Source organism: Cnephaeus nilssonii, assembly GCF_951640355.1.
Source record: "Cnephaeus nilssonii genome assembly, chromosome: 8".
NCBI lineage: Eukaryota > Metazoa > Chordata > Mammalia > Chiroptera > Vespertilionidae > Cnephaeus > Cnephaeus nilssonii.
Genome location: NC_137079.1, coordinates 62,402,693 through 62,424,216, shown reverse-complemented (window position 1 = coordinate 62,424,216; position 21,524 = coordinate 62,402,693). Strand labels below are relative to the sequence as shown.

General features: G+C 39.1%; 1 protein-coding gene across 4 annotated transcripts in view; it reads left to right on the top strand.

Moving 5' to 3' along the window:
• The window catches only part of PIBF1 (progesterone immunomodulatory binding factor 1), a 213,295-nt gene that overhangs the window by 129,125 nt on the left and 62,646 nt on the right, over window positions 1-21,524 (top strand). For all 4 annotated transcript variants that reach the window (XR_013813899.1, XM_079779469.1, XM_079779468.1 and 1 more), the window contains exon 14: window positions 8,527-8,629. Coding sequence is in view for 3 of the 4 variants with exons in the window: in XM_079779469.1 (XP_079635595.1) it covers window positions 8,527-8,629 (103 nt within the window). In the remaining variant the exon portion in view is untranslated. The remainder of the gene's footprint in view (window positions 1-8,526; window positions 8,630-21,524) is intronic.

The following is a 21,524-nucleotide window of genomic DNA, read 5'->3' as shown; positions in this document are numbered from 1 at the left end:
ACAAGGTTGTGGAAAGTTAAAAGAGCTTATACAATTACAGAAGATTAAAATAAAATGGGCACTTCTTGACTTGACTAAACTTGAAAATCTGAAGTAATGTTTTTGTTTCGGTCATGATTACTTTGAAAATAGCAAACAAGATTTTCTGGTTACATGTTTTGGTTATGCTCTTTAACCTGGGTAACACCCAGGCACTAACATGGTCTTAGTATGTGCTTCTCTATTTGTTTTCGAAGCTCTGAATGTGGAGACTTCTCTTTAGGTTTTTAAACCTTTCAAATATCAAGATTAATGCATACTGTAGCCCTTTTATTTACGTTTCTATCTAATTTTATAAAGAGCTTTCAGTTGAAATTTTCACAGTTGCCTGAGCTTCCCAACACAGGAAAAAATAAAGCCGGAGACACTTTTATTTCCTCTGGGAAACTTTTATTTCCTCTAGCAAACTTTGTGCATAACAAAAGTTTGTTTTCTTCACCTTTGTTCTCATATGTATGAATTTTCATTTTTATCTTTAGGGAAACCTGCACTTATTTCATATGAGTTGGTTTTAGGGCTAATCCTTTAAAAAGTTGATGCTAGTCTCTTCATGATCAACTTGAAAGTTCAAACCTACAGAAGAAACTAGGGAAAGTCTCATATAACATAGATAATCAGCATGTGACCTCCTGGTTCATAGGTTGGTGCTCAACCACTGAGCCACACCAGCCAGACAGATGCACCTTTTTTATGAATCCTTTATCCATGCCATGCTTATAGGGATAGAACTCTGACCTGCTAAAACTGAAAAAGATTTAAAAGCCAAGTGTTCTTTCAGACCACATAACTAATTAGCAAGCGTATAAATAAATATACTTGTTTATTTGGAGTTTTGATAATAGTAAGAACCATAGAAGGACTCGGGACAGACCATCAGTCCTCCCTTGTGCTTTGGCATCTTAGATATAAATAGAGGTCTGCCATGTTCACATTGGCTGGACTAATTTTTATGAAATTATATGTAACTAGAGGCCCAGTGCATGAAGATTCATGCACTCGGGGGCGTCCCTCAGCCCAACCACCCTCTCACAATCCGGGACCCCTCGGGTAGGGTCCCTAGGCCTGGCCTGAGATCAGGGCCTATCGGATCTTTTCTTCCCCGGTCTGCAGGAAGCTGGCCCCACCCCCGCCGCTGCCACTGCTTGCCATCTGTGCAACATTGCCTCCCCTCCCCTGCCACCGGTGGCCTCCTTCTGCAGGCGACAGGCTGGGGTGCAATGGCTTGGCTGGCCTGGGCCTCCCTCTTTCTTTGCTGGGGGTGGGGCCAGCCATGCAAGGGGCTGTCTGCCTACCTGATTGCCCCTAACCACTCGCCTACCTGCCTGATCACCCCTAACCACTGGTCTGCCTACCTGATCACCCCTATCCACTCTGCCTGCCTGCCTGATTGCCCCTAACAGCTTGCTTGGGGGCGGGGCCAGCCCAGTGAGGGTCTGTCTGCCTACCTGATCACCCCTACCGCTGGTCTGCCTACCTGATCACCCCTAACCCCTCTGCCTGCCTGATCACCCCTAACCACTGGTCTGCCTACCTGATCACCCCTAACCCCTCTGCCTGCCTGATTGCCCCTAACCACTTGCTTGGCGGCTCTGGTTGTCCCAGGAGCCAACCGCCAGTTGCCTGCCACCCGTCGCAGGCTCCCCGCTGGTGCCCAAGGCCTTGGGCTCGGCCGCACCCCAGCGTCCTGGTGATGGAGCTCCTGGTGCCCAAAGCCGGAAAAGCCTTCTGCGGAGGCTTTTCCGGCCTTGGGCTTGGCCGCACCCCAGCGTCCCGGCTACGGATCGCAGGAGCCGACCGCCAGTTGCCTGCCATCTGTCGCAGGCTCCCCACTGGTGCCCAGGGCCGGAAAAGCCTCTGGCAGGATGGTTTCCTGGTGGGCGTGGCTTGTGGGTGTAGCAAAGGTACAGTCAATTTGCATATTACTCTATTATTATGTAGGATAATTGGATGTACTGACTGTTATTGACAGATCCAAGAAAATAACTTATATGTTAAGAAGTGATGAGAGAGCTAAGAGTTAAGTCTTAGCAGAATAATTTTACCAGATAACTGGTGAAATTTTGGTTTCATATTTAAATACAAAACCATACTCTGTTGTACTAGATTCAGTTTATGTGAATATTAATCTTTACAGGTAAAAATCACATGGTAATTAATATAAGTGCAAAGAAGAATTGTGTGTTGTACCTACTTAATTGTCTCAGTAGATAGCCTGTAAAAGCAGTGATTTCTTGAGGAGTTTAATAGTTCTATACAAAAAGATAAGTAAATAACCTTTACTTATTTTCCCTGACTGTATCCATAGTTACTCATTATAAAGAGGAAAGGATTTGTTTTTATTGTATGTGAATTGTAGTTAAGGAGATGTAAACTCCAGTTGAGCAATTCTTCATTTGTCTTGCTTTGAATTTCAATTAAACTAAACTCCTCCTCCTTGCGTCCAACTTCTAATATCCAAGATTTCTAAACAGAATCCACCAAATCCCTCACCAGAACAATATGTCACATTTAAAGATTTTGAAGGTTGGAACATGGAAGAGGTGAATTGGTATCTGTGACATTTGCCTCCTTCCCTTGTTAACTTTGGGTACTTATTACTAGTTCAATGCTTAGATGCTGAGCATTAGTTGTACTTTAATATTGACACTCTGTAACCTTGGAATATGCTTTCTAGAAATATATTCATCTGAACAAAATTTACTTAAAACAAATTCAATTAGGAAAGATGTATTGAGTGTCCACTCTGTTCATTACATACTACAGGAGATAAGAGCCTTCTCTTTACATAAGTGGCATCTATTGGGGGAGAAAAGATGAACACACATAAAAAAATATCAAGAAACATCTAAAAATATGTCATTTAGTGCTTCACTATGTCAGAGATAAATAGAGATCAGTGGATGCTAGTCAGAAATTGAGGAAGTGGAACTTAAAGGGAGTCTTTAAGAAACGGTGGGCTCTCAAGAAGTTGAATAACCTATCTTCTTTCAGACTGGAGGAACAGCAGAAGTATAGTGGAAGAAACATACAAAACATATTTGTGGGGCATTAAGTAAAGTAGACATTAGTGGAAAATAAGGTTGGCTCAGTTGAGATTATAGAAGGTCTAGATATTTTTAAATAATTTAGATGGAGAGTAGCATTAACCATTAGGTAAGATTTGAAGTGGGTGGGGAAAGGATATAAACATCAACTCATTAAATAAGAATTACAAATATTTGACAAACATATATGAAGATGTTTAACCTCATGAATAAAGAACTTCCATAATATTCTATTGTTTATTTATAGGGTTAAAGATTGATGATGTCCAGTGTTGGTTAGGGTATGAAGAAAACAGAGGTCTTATATAAAGTTCATTCATTCAATAGTTTAATACTGAACTATTGTACCAAGTATTATTCAAGGCATTTAGAATATATTAGACAACAGAATAAGTAAAAATTACTGTACTTGGAGAATTTTATTCTAGTTCATGTGAATTTAAACTTGTACAATCTTTCCAGAGGAATGTTTGAAAAATTATAATGCACATGTGTTTTAACTCAGTCATAATGCTTTCTGAGGAAATCACAGTACAAGGAGTGGAAAGTTGTATGTACGCATTTACTTAGAACTTTCCATAGGCAAGCCACTGTTGTAAATGCTCTAATTTGTCTTTTCATTGATGAGTTCTTTATATTTTATGGGTACAAATCCTTTATTAAGATATATATTTTGAAATTTTTTCTCCCATTCTATGGGTAGTCTTTTCACTTTCTTGATGGTGTCTTTTGAAGCACAAAACTTTAATGTTGATGCAATCCAGTGTATCTAATTTTTCTTTTATTGCTTGTGCTTTTAGTGCCATATCTGAGAATCCTCTGCCAAATGCAAGTTAATGAGGATTTATTTCTCTGTTTTAGCTCTTATATTTAGGTCTTTGATTTACTTTTGAGTTAATTTTTTTATATCGTGTGAGATAAGGGCTTTGTACTACTTTTAATGTAGCTACTAGAAAATTTTTGTGTTATATGTGTGGCTTACATTATATTTCTATTGGACAAAATTGGCCTAAACCAGTGATCTCCAAACTTTTTTATGTGAATCCCTATTGGAGAAAAAAAATGAGCATGCACCCACCAATAAATATGTATTTATAAATTATTTAATATAATTATTAACATATACTTAACATATTGTGTACATTATAATATGAAACCTACACAGAAAATTAAAACTTAGAGATACATAATAGTAAAGTAAATGTAAATAATATTTTCCACACTTCAATGGGTTATTTCTCACATAACTACTTTTGGAGACCACTGGTCTAGATTATAACCTTAACCTTATCTAGCTGCTTCAATTCTTCTTCCTTCTCTATGCCATCATCCATAATATTGATAAAGGACTCTCTCAAGTGCAGAGATGATCATGTCATGCCTAACCAACTGAAGGATAAAATTTAAACTCGGCTTGTCATTCAAGGCCATTCATCATATATCCCTCACTACGTGCCATATGTTTTATCCATCACTACTATACTGCTTACAGTTTTCTCCAGCATATCTTTCTTTACTTATGCTTTTCCCTCTACCCAGGATGCTATTTCTCTGTTTCTTCACCAGATTGATGAGCATTGGTATTTATTTCTGTGTGCCCTTTCAAACCATTTAGCACACTACAATAATTTTTTTTATTTGCCCCCCTTCCTCAATAGAATGTTAGATCCTCCAGATCGAAATTGTGTATTCTTAGTACTTGTATAGATTATAGGCTTTTAATAAATGTTTGTAAAAGGAAGTGTTTGTGAAAATCTTATTAAATTAATGACTATGTTTCTTCTAATTCAACCTGCCTTTCTGCAGTCATTGATATTCATGATCAAGAAAAAAGTTGCTAATTTTTATCATTTTTGTTTAATTGTAAGTATTACAATGATCAAAAATTATACTTCTTGTTTTTCCTGGGTGTTCTATGTGCATAAATATATAATTTTTAAAGAAAAATTTTCACAATATTAATTTTATTCTTGTTATTGTTTTCTATTTCTTTCTTTTTTTTTCTTTCCTTTATTGTCCCCCATCAAGCATTATGGGCTAAATGGGTCATTTAAAGCAACCTGAAACCTTAATATCACTTCTGATATTTCTATAAGATGTGTTTTGCTAGTCTTACAACTGACTTGGAAGTGAATTTTTAAAACATGATCAATGGATCAATTGGAGACCAATTATACCAATGCTTTTCACATTATAACCATTATGCATCATAAATAACATTAACATTCATAACAATAGGCACAGTCAACAGTCATTCCCATCAACACCAGTTCCTAGAAAGTTTTTCTCAATAAAATAGTACTATAAGCTAGTAATCAGAACACTGTGGAACACATATATAAGCCATTTTTAAAATCATCAGCTATCTTTCTGCTATTTACAGTTAATTTTTTCTCATTCAGAATCTCCAACCAAAATCAGGGAAATTCTTAGTGGAAGGAGGTAGCCCTGATGTAAGAACTTAAGTACCAACATACCAAGAATTTCTTGAATTCAGTGGTTTATGTCACATGATATTTTGCATTGATAAGTGGTACCACACCATATTTGCATAAGAACATTATGCAGTTTCCAAACAAAACAAAAAGCACCCAAGCCCTATGAGCTACTTAATATTTTTAAACTTGATGCCTCCAAGTTATTGAAGAAGTTCAAAATGCTGGTAATGAATGACCTTTTCATCTCATTATTTTCTTGCATCCACTTTTCTTCCATTTCATCTGTAAGAGCATTTGACTATGTTTGTTTTTCTGTACCGAACATTACAAAAATATGGTCTAGCCCTAGCCAGTTTTGCTCAGTGAATAGAGCATTGGCCACAGACTGAAGGGCCCCGGGTTCAATTCCGATCAAAGGCATGTACCTCAGTTGTAGGCTCGATCCCCGGCCCAGGGAGTCAACCAATTGATGTGTCTCTCTCACATCGATGTTTCTCTCTTTATGTCTCTCTCCCTCCTTTCCACTCTCTCTAAAAATCAATGGAAAAATATCCTTGGGTGAGGATTAACGAAAAAAAATATATATATATATATGGTCTATACCTTCAAGATAACTTCATTGAGAAATTACTATGTACAAAAAGACCCTAATGCTGAGTTTTGTGGGAGACAAAGATGAAAAGACATTCCTAACACTTGTGAAGGATGAGAGTTAATAAAAATATGAATAAGATACTGTCAAGGTTTTAAATTAGCCAAAAAAACCCACAAAGCTTATGATAGAAAATACAGATATTTGCAAACATATAATCTAATCAACAGATTTAAAATGTTGATGTGATATAAAATTAGTATTAAGACTAATTTTGCTTGTAGAGATCTTATTTTAGAGAAATCGGTATATTTTTTGTTGGTGGTGGTAATGTTGTTAATCCTCACCCAAGGTTATTTTCCATTGACTTTTAGAGAGAGTGGAAGGGAGGAGAGAGACAGAGAGAGAAACTTTGATGTGAGAAAAACACATTGATTGGTTGCCTCCCGCACTTGCCCCTACCTGGGGCCGGGGAGCAAGCCTGCAACTGAGGTACATCCTGTTGACCAGAATTGCACCCAAGACCTCTCAGTCGGCAGGCCAACACTCTAACCACTGAGCCAAACCAGTGAGGGCAGAACTTGGTATATTTTAGATTGGGGGATAGAAAGTGGGGTATACAAAAACTGTAAATACCTTAAAAATCTGTAAAGGAAGAAAGTAGATTAGTGGTTTCCTAGGTCTGGGCAGGGAGGATGGGGAGTGATGCTAATGGGTACAAATTTTCTTGGGGGCTAATAAAAATGTTCTAAAGTTAGGTTATAGTGATAGTTGAACAATTCTAAATATAATAAATACCATTGAACTTTAAGTGGTTTGACTTCATGGTATATAAATTACATATCAATAAAACTTTATATCAATAAAGCTATTTTTTATAAAAAATGATTTTTTAAAAAACAGGGACTATGTCTTTTTCATCTCTAAATTCAGCTAATTGCTAAGGCAAAATCTTATGCCAGTTGAAAAGATAGAAACTTAGATGTGAGCATATCTAAATATGTACCTAATGTACTATATGAATTTTTACCAGACCTCATCTGTTTTATTTGGAAAAACAAGAACAAGTTCTTAGAAATAGGTGTGTAAGATGATACTTACCATTATTTTAGAGTTTTGTCTGCATTTCTTTATCTGATGTTAGAAAATATTAGACTGACATCTCAAAGGGAAGGTGGGGATAGGGGTGGGAGGTGGGGAGGGATTAACCAAAGAATTTATAAGCATACTAGAGGCCCGATGCACAAAATTGTGCAAGAGTAGGTCTTCCTTCCCCCAGCTGCTGGCACCAGCTTCCCTCTGGCACCCAGGACCTGGGCTTCCCTCGCAGCCCCGGCTTCATCCGGAAGGACATCCGGTCTAATTAGCATATTATGCTTTTATTATTATAGATATGCATAACTCCATGGGCACAGACTATAGTGTGGTGAAGACCTGGGGAGGGGGCAGGGATAAGTGGAGAGGATCAATGGGGCGGGGGGAAGGGGGTATCTGTAATACTTTCAACAATAAAGATAATTTTTTAAAAATACAATGGAATTGTTTTTGTTCTATAGTTTTATTTAGAAAGAAAATGTTTTATTTCTTATCATGGTAAAACATCCTGTCTTCTTGGATCCCAAGAGGTTTTGCATTAGTAGGTCAACTCAGAAAATGAATATGTGATAAATATGAAATTTTTAAGTGTTTGGAACTACAGAGAGGGTCTTTGGAGCAACATGTCTTCTCAACATAATTAGTTATTCTTAAAAGAATTATGCCACTTTTTCTCCCCAGTAGTTAGGAGAAAGGATTTATAGCTGAACTTTTTTAAAAAGTATGTCTTAAAAAGTGGAATTGGAACATTTCACATGTAATGTGATTTTAAATTCTAAAGGTAACCTAACTTTAAAGGTTACACTCAGTATAATAGACATTTTTCACTTTTTACACATCTTTTCCATCTCTACTTTCAATAGAAAATCTATTTAGTTGTGTTTTTTATTATAAAATGCATCATGTTGTCTGAGGTAAACACTGACTTTTTTCAAAGTGCAAGCTTATTGTTTCAACTAATTGCCTAATTTGTTTGTAAATGGGGAATTTTTATAAAAATGGAGAAAAGCTGTAAATTGCTATCTTGTGGTCTTTTCAAGTAAGCATCTTAATGTACAAGGGTACAATCCATCTCTGTTCTAATCAATATGTCAAAGTTATGTTATTAAGGAGAGTTTGATGTTACTTTCAAAATTCTGCATTGGAATATTGGTCTTTACTGTTGACATCTGAAAATATTTGACTGCATATTTTTTCTGTTAATATTTTAGCATTATTAAGAAATGGTAAGTCAGTTTTCAAGCACACAAACACTTTGTGAATATTTTAGATAGCATTCCCTTTTCTAAGCATTTTTTTTTTTATTTCATTTGCCTAGTGTCCACTTGGCAAGAAGGGTACTTCAGTTAGAAAAACAAAACTCGTTGGTTTTAAAAGACCTGGAACATCAAAAGGACCAAGTAACACAGCTTTCACAAGAGGTAAGTAACTTAAAAGAAACACATATGTAAAGAATCACAGTGTTCATTTTAAGTCCTTGTTATTCCTTTGTGTATTTTCTGAGAAGTTTAAAAAAAAAGTTGTCTAATAGTACAAAATGGTTTTGCAATTTATGAAACTAACTTTTAATGTTAAAGCCTTAGAAAACAACTTACAGTATATGGCAAAATTAAGATCAAAAGAGAGATTAAATGCCCAGACTAAGTATAAATGCAGGCTAGACAGACAGAGCTCTGATTTCTGGGAATATCAACTGGCAAAACAAGTTTGACAAATTTTAGTGGCATTTAAAGTTTTTAACTAAAGCCTCATTTTTAAAATAGATTTGCTTTTTTGCTTCTTTAATTGATTTTAAAAATCACTTATGTAAAAAAACATACTTAAATTGGTATAACTTTAAGTTCTCACATTCTTTGGTATATGATAGTTCCCAAATTATTTATTTTTAAAATCAGATTTTTTTATTTTCCTTAGCCTTATATTGTATCATTTAAAGAATATATAGTTGAACCTTGAGCAGCGCAGAGGTTAGGGGCACAGACACACGCACCCTCCCCCCACCCCAGTTGAAAATCCTCGTGTAACTTTTGACTCCCCTAAAACTTTTCTATAGGTAGTTGCTGGGGATTGGTCCAGCACACACACACACACACACACACACACACACACACGCACACGCACACGCACACGCACACGCAGATACCAAAATCCCTGGGTGCTCAAGCCCCCTATATGGAATGACGTAGAACAATGCATATAGTTGCCCCTTGGAACCGCAGATTCCCAATCTGGAATGTGAAACCCAGGGAAACGGAGGACTGACTGTATATTTATTGAAAAAAAATCCTCATATAAGTGAACCGACACATCAAACCCGTGTTGTTCAAGGGTCATATATATGTTTTGCATACTATTTTCAATCCTCTTGTTACTTAACTCAACATCTAATTACATTTTTCTGTACTTTTGAAATTCAAATAATAAAACAAAGCTATAGAAGCCACTTCACTAGTGTTCCTTTTAAAGTTGTATATTAAAAAGTATTAATACAAAGCACAGCTGGCATGGCTCAGTGGTTGAGGGTCGACCTGTGAACCAGGAGGTCACATAATAGTGCAGTGCCTGACACATAGTTAATGCTCAGGGTGGAAGCAGTGCTGTGCTGGCAAATGTAAACAGCCAGCTCTCCAGAGAGAGGTGTGAGGGAGGGATGGCTCTGATTTGTAGCATTTGGTTATATCTGTGGTATAAATATTCTCACCATGACTAACTTCAAGCTGCCAACATGTTACTGAACATGGATGGAGTAGAGAAGAGATGCTCAGTAGCACACCATTACATAATACTTCCACCATGAAAATACAATGGACATATGTAAGTGCAAGAGCAGAGATAATAGTAAAGAATAGTAAAATAATTAAACATTGATGAGTTTTTAAGTATCTGTTTCTTTTTTAAATAAAATTTATTTTGTTTTAAGTCTAAATAAAGTTTTAACAATGGTGGCATTCAACAACCAGCTCACAACATTTCTCAAAATTTACCAGTCAGCTCTTAAAAACTACAAGCCAGCTGCAGCACATTGCATGGTCAAACCATGGAAGGCTATGTAAATAAATGACTAAAGTACTATATGAATCTCTGCTCGCTAATATGGTACAGATCCCTCGTCTTTGTTTTATTTTCAGAATAACCTATCAAAAGCATTTTTTTAAAAATAAAATATTAAAATTCATATAAACTTGTATGTATTTATGTCATTATATTACTTTTTTTAAGTAATATACTTAACACCTTGGAGCAACATTAAATTGTTTTCTAATTTAAAAAAACTACCTTACAGCACTTCAGTTCATTTAAATAGGAATTTCTAAATGGGATACACACTTCTATACAAATTATAAGGGGAAAATATAGAGGAAATTAAGTAATGAAATTAAATTTCAATGAAATATAATTAACTTTACATGAAGCAATTTTTTTAAATTGATATTGAGAAAAATGAAATATTGAAATATTTGTGATTTGAAATGGTATGGTGTGTGCAATTTGCTTTAAAATATTCCAGAAGGCCTGGATGGTATGGCTCAGTAGTTGAGTGTTGACCTATGAACCAGGAGGTCTTGGTTCGATTCCCGGGCACATGCCCAGGTTGCAGTCTCGATCCCCAGTGTGGGGCATGCTGGAGGCAGCCAATCAATGATTCTTCTCTCATCACAGATGTTTCTGTCTCTCTCTCTCCCTCTTCTTTCCTCTCTGAAATCAATAAAAATATATTAAGATATATAGATATAGATATAGATATAGATGTAGATGTAGATATAGATGTATATATATTCCATAAGGAAGAGGGGGAAAGGGTTCAATAGATTTAAAAAATAAAAACGCATAGCCCTAGCATGTTTGGCCCAGTGGATAGAATGTCAGCCCAAGGACTGAAGGGTCCATGGTTCGATTCCGGTCAAGGACATATACCTTTATTGCAGGCTTGATCCCCATTGGGGTGCATGTAGGAGGCAACCAATAGATGTGTCTCACATAGATATGTTTCTCTTTCTCTGTCTCTCCCCCTCTCTTCCACTCTCTCTAAAAATCAATGGAAAAATATCCTCGGGTGAGGATTAACAAACAAAAAAAAATGACAAAAAAAACCCTCAAAATGCGGATAATGTTTGAAGCTGAGTGATGAATACATATACGTCATTATTCAGTTTCGTGCTTTTGTGAAATTTTTTTTGTAAGACATATGGCGAAAGAATCAGTAAACCTATATTAAAAGGTTTATGCAGAGTGTATAACTTACCTTAAGATTTAAAATAAAGTATTATAATTTTAAATAGTCCATGAATTTTACTATTTTCTACCCCACAAAAATGTTACAGACATAGCTCCTTTTGCACTTTTTTACAAATAAACGGTTTGTAACAACCCTGCATTGAGCAAGTTTCTTGGCACCATTTTTTCAGCATTTGCTCACTTTATGTCTTTGTGACATTTTGGCAATTTTGAAATATTTCTTTTTTTTAATATATATTTTTACTGATTTCAGAGAGGAAGGGAGAGGGAGCGAGAGCTAGAAACATCAAAGATGAGAGAGAATCATTGATTGGCTGCCTCCTGCACACCCCTACTGGGGATCGAGCCCACAACCCGGTCATGTGCCCTTGACTGGAATCGAACCCGGGACCCTTCAGTCCACAGGCTGATGCTCTATCCACTGAGCCAAACCAGTTAGGGCTTGAAATATTTCAAACTTTTTTATTGTTATATCTGTTATGGTAATCTGTGATCGGTGATCTTTGATGTTACTATTGTAACTGTTTTGAACCTCCATGAACCGTGCCCATGTGAGACAAGGAACTTAATTGATAAATCTTTGTATTCTGACTGCTCCACTTACTGGCAGTTCCCCCATATCCCCGAGCCTCCCAATTCACTCCAGTGTGGAAATTAGGCCAATTAATAACCCTATAATTGCCTCTAAATGTTCAAGTGAAAGGAGGAGTCTCATGTCTCTCACTTTAAATCAAAAAACAGTGATTAAGGTTAGTCAGAAAGGCATGTCATAAGCCCAGAAAGCTAGATTGGAAGCTAGGCCTCTTGTGTCAAAGTTAGCCAGGTTGTGAATTCAAAGGAAAAGTTCTTGAAGGAAATTAAAAGTGCCTCTCAGTGAACACACAAATGATAAGAAAGTGAAGCAGCCTTATTGCTGATATGGATAAAGATTTAGTAATCTGGATAGACACCGCAGCCACAACATTCCCTTAAACCAAAGCCTAATGCAGAGCAAGGCCCCAATTCTCTTCAGTTCTCTGAAGGCTGAGAGGGGTGAGGAAGCTGTAGAAGAAAGGTTTGAAGCTAGCAAAGGTTGGTTCATTAGGTGTAATAAAAGAAGCCATCTCCGTGACATAAAAGTGCAGGGTGAAGCAGCAAGTGCTGATGTAGAAGTTACAGCAAGTTATCTAGAAGATCTAGCTAAGATCACTAATGAAGGTGGCTACACTAAACAACAGATTTTCAATGTAGATGAAACAGCAATACAAGATACCATCTAGGACTTTCCATAGCTAGAAAGAAGTCATTGCCTGGCTTCAAAAGATAAGCTGACTCTCTTGTTAGGGGCTAATGTAGCTGGTGACTTTAGGTTGAAGACAGTGCTCATTTACCATTCCAGAAATCCTAGGGCCCTTAGGAATTCTGCTGAATCTCCTCTGCCTGTGTTCTATAAATAGAACATCAAAGCCTAGATGGCAGCACATCTGTTTACAACATGGTTGACTGAATATTTTAAGCCCATTGTTGAGACTGACTGCTCAGAAAAAATATTCCTTTCGAACTATTACTGCTATTGACAATGCACCTAGTCACCCAAGTGCTCTGATGGAGATGTACAAGTAGATCAATGTGTTTTCATGCCTGCGAACACAACATTCCTTCTGCAGCCCATGGAACACAGAGTAATTTTGACTTTCAAGTCTTAATATTTAAGAAATACATTTCATAAGGCTGTAACCGCCATAGATAGTGATTCCTATGATGGATCTAGGCCAGGCATCCTCAAACTACGGCCCGCGGGCCACATGCGGGTGTTTTTGCCGTTTTGATTTTTTACTTCAAAATAAGATATGTGCAGTGTGCATAGGAATTTGTTCATAGTTTTTTGGTTTTTTTTTTAACTATAGTCCGGCCCTCCAACGGTCTGAGGGACAGTGAACTGGCCCCCTGTTTAAAAAGTTTGAGGACCCCTGATCTAGGCAAAGTAAATTGAAAACCTTCTGGAAAGGAGTCACCTTCTAGATGCCATTAAGAACATTCATGATTCTTGGGAAGAGGTCAAAATATCAACATTAATAGCAATTTGGAGGAAATTGATTCCACCTCTCATGGATCACTTTGATGGGTTTCCAGAATTCATTGGAGGAAGTAACTGCAGATGTGGTGGAAATTAGCAAGAGAACTAGAATTAGAAGTAGAACCTAAAGATGTGGCTGAATGATCAAACTTGAACAGATGAAGAGTTGCTTTTGGGGATAAGAAAGGAAAGTGGTTTCTTGAGATGTAATCTACTTCTGATGAAGATGCTGTGAAGATTGTTGAAATGACAAAGGAATTTAAAATCCTCTCTAATAAAATGGTAATATGCAAATTAACCATCACTCCGCTACATAAGCCACGCCAACCCGCCAAGCCACACCAAGTATTGCATATGTCTCCTTTCCCCCCATTAACCTCTCCCTGCCTGCTCCTGCCCCCCAGCACATGCCTTCATCCCCCTACTGTCTGTCCATTGGTTATGCTTATATGCATGCATACAAGTCCTTTGGTTGATTTCTTACCCTCCCTCCCAACATCCCCTAGTTATATTATTTTTAATATTAATTTTATAATGGCTGCATAATATTTTATATTCTACCTAATAATAGACAAATATGCAAATTGACCATACCTCCAACATGCCCACAAGCCACGTCAAGTATGAGCAAGTATGCAAATTAACCCAACCAAGATGGCTACAGCCACAGAGAGCAAGGTTTCTTAGGTAACAGAAGAAGCCAAGCTTTCCGCCTGCCCTGCCAGGCCTAAGCCTCCACTCAAGCTACAAAGTTTCAATTATAGAAGGTAAACAAATTGAAACAGAAATGGCAGCAGAATGGAGCTTAAGAGAGCAGGCCAGGGTTGCCGGCGGCAACAGGGGAAGCAAAGCTTTCCGCACACCCTGGCCGGGCCCACCCGCTTAAGGCAACAAAGTTTCAATTATAACCCCAACAGAAATGGCTGCGGGCCTCGGAGGGAGCCCGAGGCTTGGCTCGGCTCCAGGCTACAAAGTTTCAATTGTAGAAGGAAAATAAATTCCAGATACCAGGGCCTCCGCTTGGGTTGCCAGGGGTCGTGGCTGGCCTGCAAACCACCACAGGCCCCTCGATCAGGCCGCCCCACACCCCAAGGGAACCCCACCCTGATCAGGGACACCCTTCAGGGCAAACCAGCTGGCCCCCACCCCTGTACCAGGCCTCTATCCTATCTAATAAAGGATTAATATGCAGATTGACCATCACTACAACACACAATATAGCTGCCCCCATGTGGTCAAAGATCCTGCCCCCATGTGGACACAAGATGGCCACCACAAGATGGCCAGCAGGAGAGGGCAGTTGGGAGGCACCCAGCCTGCAAGGGAGGGCAGTTGTGAGGGACCAGGCCTGCAAGGGAGGGCAGTTGAGAGGGACCAGGCTTGCAAGGCAGGGCAGTTGGAGGTGATCAACCCTGCAGGAGAGGGCACTTAGGGGTGACCAGGCCAGCAGAGGAGGGAAGTTGGGAGCAAACAGGCTGACAGGGGAGCAGTTAAGCATCAACCAGGATGGCAGCGGAGTGGTTAGGGGGTGATCAGGCTGGCAGGCAGAAGCGGTTAGGGGCAATCAGGAAGGCAGGCAGGCAAGCAGTTGGGAGCCAGTAGTCCTAGATTGTGAGAGGGATGTCCGACTGCCCGTTTAGGCCCGATCCCACCTGGATCGGGCCTAAACGGGCAGTCGGACATCCCTCCAGGAGTCCTAGATTGGAGAGGGTACAGGCTGGGCTGAGGGACAACCCCCCGCTGTGCACGAATTTCATGCACCGGGCTTCTAGTATTATATAAACTTTGTTGATAAAGAAGTGGCAGGGTTTGAAAGAATTGACTCCAATTTTAAAACTTCTGCTGTGGGTAAAAGGCTATCAAACAGCATCATCACATGCTACAGAGAAGTTATTTGTGAAAGGAAGAGTCCATTGATATGGCAATCTTCGTTGGTGTCTCATTTTAAGAAATCATCATAGTTACCCAATCTACAGCAGCCACCACCTGGAGGAGTGAGCAGCCACCAAAGTTGAGGCACGACCCTCCACCAACGAAAGGATTATGACTCAGATGATGGTTAGCATTTTTTTAAAAATATGTTTTTATTGATTTCAGAGAGAGAAAAGGGGAGAGGGAGAGAGAGAAAAACATCAATAGTAAGAGAGAATTATCGATCAGCTGCCTCCTGCACACCCTTTACTGGGGATCGAGCTTGCAACCGGGCATGTGCCCTGACTGAATCCAACCCTGACTTCCTGGTCCATGGGTTAATGCTCAACCACTAAGCCACACTGGCCAGGCATGGTTAGCATTTTTTAGCAATAAAGTATTTTTTTAAATATATTTTTATTGATTTCAGAGAGGAAAGGAAATGAGGGATATAAACATCAATGATGAGAGAGAATCATTGATTGGCTGCCTCCTGAATGCCCCATACTGAGGATCGAGCTCACAACCTGAACATGTGCCCCAACTGGGAATTGAACCATGACCTCGTTCATAGGGTGACACTCAACCACTGAGCTACGCCGCCTGGCTGGTCACAATAAAGTATTTTTAATTAAGATTTGTGCATTGTATTTTTTAGACATATTGCTGTCACACACGTAATAGAGTACAATATAGTGTAAGCATAACTTTTATGTGCACTAGAAACCAAAAAATTGTGTAACTTGCTTTATTGCAATAATTGCTTTATTGTGGTGATCTGGAACCAAACTCAAAATATCTCTGAGGTATGCCTGTATTAGATTGCTTCCATAACAATAGACTATTCATGATACATGGTAAAAAAAAAAAATCAAGGGAATGCTCTCAGGATCTGTATTCTTTAGAGCAGGTTAATATTTAAATCAGTGTAGAGTTTTTAAAGAATAAAATAGAGGTAAAACTTAACTTTTGTTAGAATTACCATTAAGTTATATGCTATTCAGAATATGTCTGAGATTATAAATAATTGACAAGCCAAAATGAAAATGTTAAAAAGTACTCAAAATGAAAACAAATATTCCCTTTATAATAGCTTTATTGAGGCATAATGGGTATATACTAAACTGCACATATTTAAATTATATAGGCTAACATGTGACACATGTATACCCATGAAACCATCACCAAAATAAAGATAAGGAACACATGCATCTCCCCCAAAGTTTTTTCTGGTGCACCTTTGGACTATCCCCCTCCCAACTGACCCCACCCACATCCTGATCTCCAAGTAACCACTGGTTTCCATTCTGTCATTGAAGATTTGTTTACATTTCTTAAACTTTTATATAAATGGTATCACTGTATGCTTTTTACACACATACACACACACACATTTTATGTCTTCTTTTATTCTGTATAATAATTCAAGATTCGTCCATAGTTTATCCTTTTACATTGCTGAGTAACATTCCATTGTGTAGATATACCATAGTTTTTCATCCATTCACCTGTTGATAGACATTTGGGTTATTTCCAATATTTGCTTATTATGAACTAGAGGCCCAGTGCACAAATTCATGCACCAGTGGGGTCCCTCAGCCTGGGCTGCAGGGATCGGGCCTAAATTGCAGACGGACATCCCCCTCGCAATATGGGACCGCTGGCTCCTAACCGCTCGCCTACCTGCCTGCCTGATCGTCCCAAATCGCCTCTGCCTGCCGGCCTGATGCCCCTAACTGCTCCCCTGCTGGCCTGTTCGCCCCTAACCGCCTCTGCCTGCTGGCCTGATCACCCCTAACCACCTCTGCCTGCCGGCCTGATTGCTCCCTAACTGCCCTCCCCTGCTGGCCTGATCACTGCCTAACTGCCTTCCCCTGCCAACCTGATCGCCCCCTAAGTGCCCTCCCCTGCCGGCCTGATCGCCACCTAACTGCCCTCCCCATCAGCCTGATTGCCCCCTAACTGACCTCCCCTACCGGCCTGATCACACCCTCACTGCCCTCCCCTGCCGGCCTGATCACCCCCTCACTGCCCTCCCCTGCCAGCCTGATCACCCCTAACCACCTCTGCCTCAGCTCCTGCCACCGTGGCTTTGTCTGGAAGGACGTCCAGAAGATGTCCGTTCTAGTTAGCATATTACCCTTTTATTAGTATAGATAATAATAAAAGCCTAATATGCTAATTAGACTGGACTTCCATCCGGACGAAGCCAGGGCTGCAAGGGAAGCCTGGGTCCTGGGTGCCTACTGGCAGCCAGAGGGAAGCCCGGGTTCCAGGTGCCTGCCTGCAGCCGGGGGGAAGGAAGGCCTACTCTTACATGAATTTCGTGCATCGGGCCACTAGTATAGGATAAAGCTGATATGATCATCCATGTACAAGTCTTTTTATGAACATATGCTTTTGTTCCTCTTGGGTAAATAATCTGTGAGTGGAATAGCTGGGTTATATAGTGGATGTATGTTTAATGTTTTAAGAAATTTCCAAACTGTTTACCAAATATTTGTAGCATTTTACATTTCCACCATCAGTGTATGAAAGTTCTAGTTCTTCTACATCATGGGTGGGGAACGTCTGGCCCAAGGGCCATATAAGGCCTGCAAAATCATTTGGCCTGGCTCTACAAAGGCATTAGGGGTGAGTTAATTAAATGTTTGACCAAATAGCAGGCTAATTATTAAGGTCATAATTTTGTATGGTCCGAAAATGGTGTTAATGCAAATCAAAATTACAATGAGATACTACTTCAAACCCACTAGAGTGGCTAGAATGAAAAAATATCCAAATGGCCCCTGGCAGAAAAAATGGTTCCCCACCCCTGCTCTACATCATCACAAAGACTTGATCTGGTCAGTCTTTTCCATTTTAGCCATTCTGATGGGTGTGTACGGTTATCTCGTGGTTTTAATTCTCCTTTCCCTAATGGCTCATGATATTGAGCATTTTTTCAAGGTTTTATTTGCCCTCCATTCTTATTGACAGAAATGTTCAAGTGTTTTGCACATTTTTATCAGTTGTTTCTTATTTTTAGTTTTGAGCATTATTTATGCATTAGTAGCCCTGTGCATGAATTCGTGCACCAGTAGCTCTCTGCGGGGCCTGGCTGCTCCCTGCCCAGAGGCTCTCCGCGGCCCAGAGGCCCATCTGCGGCCGGGTGCAGAATGTTTGCCTCTTTGCCATGGCAACGAGGCAAGCATTCCACCAGGCCGCTCATGCTGCCCGCTCTCAGCGGCTGCCCCTTCCCTCAGCCCCCGGGACTGGGGGACTCCGGCCGGGCTGAGAGGACTGGGCACCGCCATCTTGTGGCTATGGGCACCACCATCTTTGTGGTGGAGTGATGGTTAATTTGCATATTACCCTTTTATTAGGTAAGATTTTAGATACAAGTCTCTTATCAGATACATGATTTGCAAATATTTTCTCCCACTTATCAGTTTGTTTCCTGTGGCTTGTGTTTTGAGTGTTGTATCTAAAATATGTTTTTTTAATTCAGGATTGCAAGGTTTTTGTCTATGTTTTCCTCTAAATCTCAGGTTTAAGCCTGTGATTCATTTTTAGTTAATTTTTGTATACTGTGCAAGATATTGATTGAAATTTGTTTATTTGCATATTGAAACCAAATTATTCTAGGATCATTTGCTGGAAAGACCCTTTTTGAATATTAGTTACTAGGGGCCCAGTGCATGAATTCATGCACCTTGAAAGGAACTGTGGGGCGTGAGGCTGCGGTGGGCACAGGGGCGGGACTCGTCCCATCCTCTGCACCCCCGCCTGGCACCTCTTATCGCAGCCCCCGATCCCCTGTCTGCTGGCAGCCCCACTCCCGCCTCCGCAGCTCCCATGCACTGACAGCACTGTCCTTGCTTGCACCCGCTGACAGTGCGGAGCAATTGGGGCCGGCGCCAGCAGCAGGTGCGAGCGGCGGCTGCTGCCCTGATCGTCCCTCAGTAGCAGAGGGAGGTGGAGAAGCTCTCAGGGGTGATCAGGACAGGCAGCCGCTGCTCACACCCGCTGATGGCACCGAGTGATCGGTGCCGGCTGCGGGTACGAGCAGGGCCAGCGCCGGCAGCAGGTGTGAGTGCCGGGCGGGACTGTGGCACTCTGGAGCAAAGAATTTTCAGTAACCACCAGATGATAGCGACCAGCGCCCTGCCTTGGTCTGGCACACCCACTCATCTGCTCCACCATCCGCCATGGCCAACGCCTGCCATGTTCCGTGCACGCCCCTTGGTGGTCAGCACACGTCATAGCGACCAGTTGTTCTGCTGTTTGGTCTATTTGCATATTAGGGTTTTATATATATAGATGTATGTGAAAGGCTGTTTCTAAACTCTGTTCTATACCAATTATCTCTGTCTGTCTTTATGTCAATATTTCATAATGTCTTGAAATTAGATAGTATTGGTTATCCATCTCTGTTCAAGTTCGAAGCTCTTAGGCTATTCTGTGTCTTTTTTACATTTCCACAATAATTCTATAATTGTTTCTACTAAAAAAAAACTGGCTGTGATTTGATTGCAATTACATTGAATTTTTGGATGAAATGAGGATAATCAACATCTTAATAATATTGAATATTCTGACCCATAAACCCAGTATATCTTTCTATTTATTTAGATGTAAATTCCTCTTAACAGTGTTATTTATTTATTTAATTTTTAGTTTTTAGTGTAGAGGCTTCACATCTTTTGACTAGTGTTACATGCTATGTTTTTCCACCCTTTCTTCTTTTAACCTGTTTATGCTAAATTGTCTTATAGATGACATATACAGTTAAATCTTGCTTTTTTATTTATTCTGACAAAATGGGACTTTTACTTTGGGTTTTCAGAAAATTTACATTTTATTGTGTTCACTGATATGATTATTTTTAAATCTATCTTGCTATTTGATTTTTACTTTATCCTGTCTCTCCTTTTTTTTTTTTTCTTTTTTCTTTTTCCTGCCTTTTGGATTAATTGAATATTTTTTACCATTCTATTTTATCTCATTGTTGACTTATTGGCTATAACCCTTTATACAGTGATTACTTTAAATTATAGGTATAGAGATATAGATCTAGATTAGATTAGATATAATTTGTGAACATTCAAGTACAGGAAATGTTTGACTACCTATATATGCGACTTTTTATAATATACTATATGTATACTATATAGCATATATATACTATATAGTATACTACTTACAGTAGTATCCTTCCGTTTACTTCTCCCAGAATTCGTGCTCCTGTTGTCATATATTTTACTTACACATGAATAAAACTCACACTGCATTGCCATTATTTTTACTTTAAATAGAAAGCTATGATATTTAACCAAATAGTTACCATCCCTGGTGTTCTTAATTTCTTTGTATAGATACAAATGTCCATATGGCATCATATTGCTTCTGGTTGATGTACTTCCTTAACAATACTTATGAAGCAGGTCTGCTGGTGATACATTCTTTTCACTTCAGTATGTTACAAAAAGTTATTTCACCTTTTTTGTGTGTTTTTTTTAATTTATTTCTATATTTTTGAATATTCTTAACAAAAGTCAAGCTTACAATGTATTTCTCAGTTATATCCCTAAGGCCAAATAAATTGTATGTGTTTGAAGGTTTACCATTTAAAAAAATGTTTTTAATATTTAATTCAGTGGCCTTTGGTATGTTTATATGTAAAATCATTATCACTATCAAGTTATAGAACATTTTAATCACCCATTAGGAAACCCTGTTCCCATTAAAAATTCACTTCTCATTCTCTCCTACTTCTAGCCCTTGGCAACCACTAATGTGCTGTCTGTCTCTATGGATTTTTCATATAAATGGAATTATGCAATATGTGAACTTTTGTCCCTTGCCTTTTTCACTTAACATAACATTTTCAAAGTTCATTCATGTTCCACCATCTATCAGTATTTAATTCCTTTTTATAACTGAATAGTATTCCATTGTACAGATATATCACATTTTGTTTATCTACTCATCAGCTGATGGATGTTTAGGTTATTTCCATCATTTGGCTATTGTGAATAGTGCTGCTATGAACATTTGTGTACAAGTTTTTTGTCTGAACACCTATTTTCAATTCTTACGGGTGTGTACCTAAGAAATAGAATTGCTAAGTA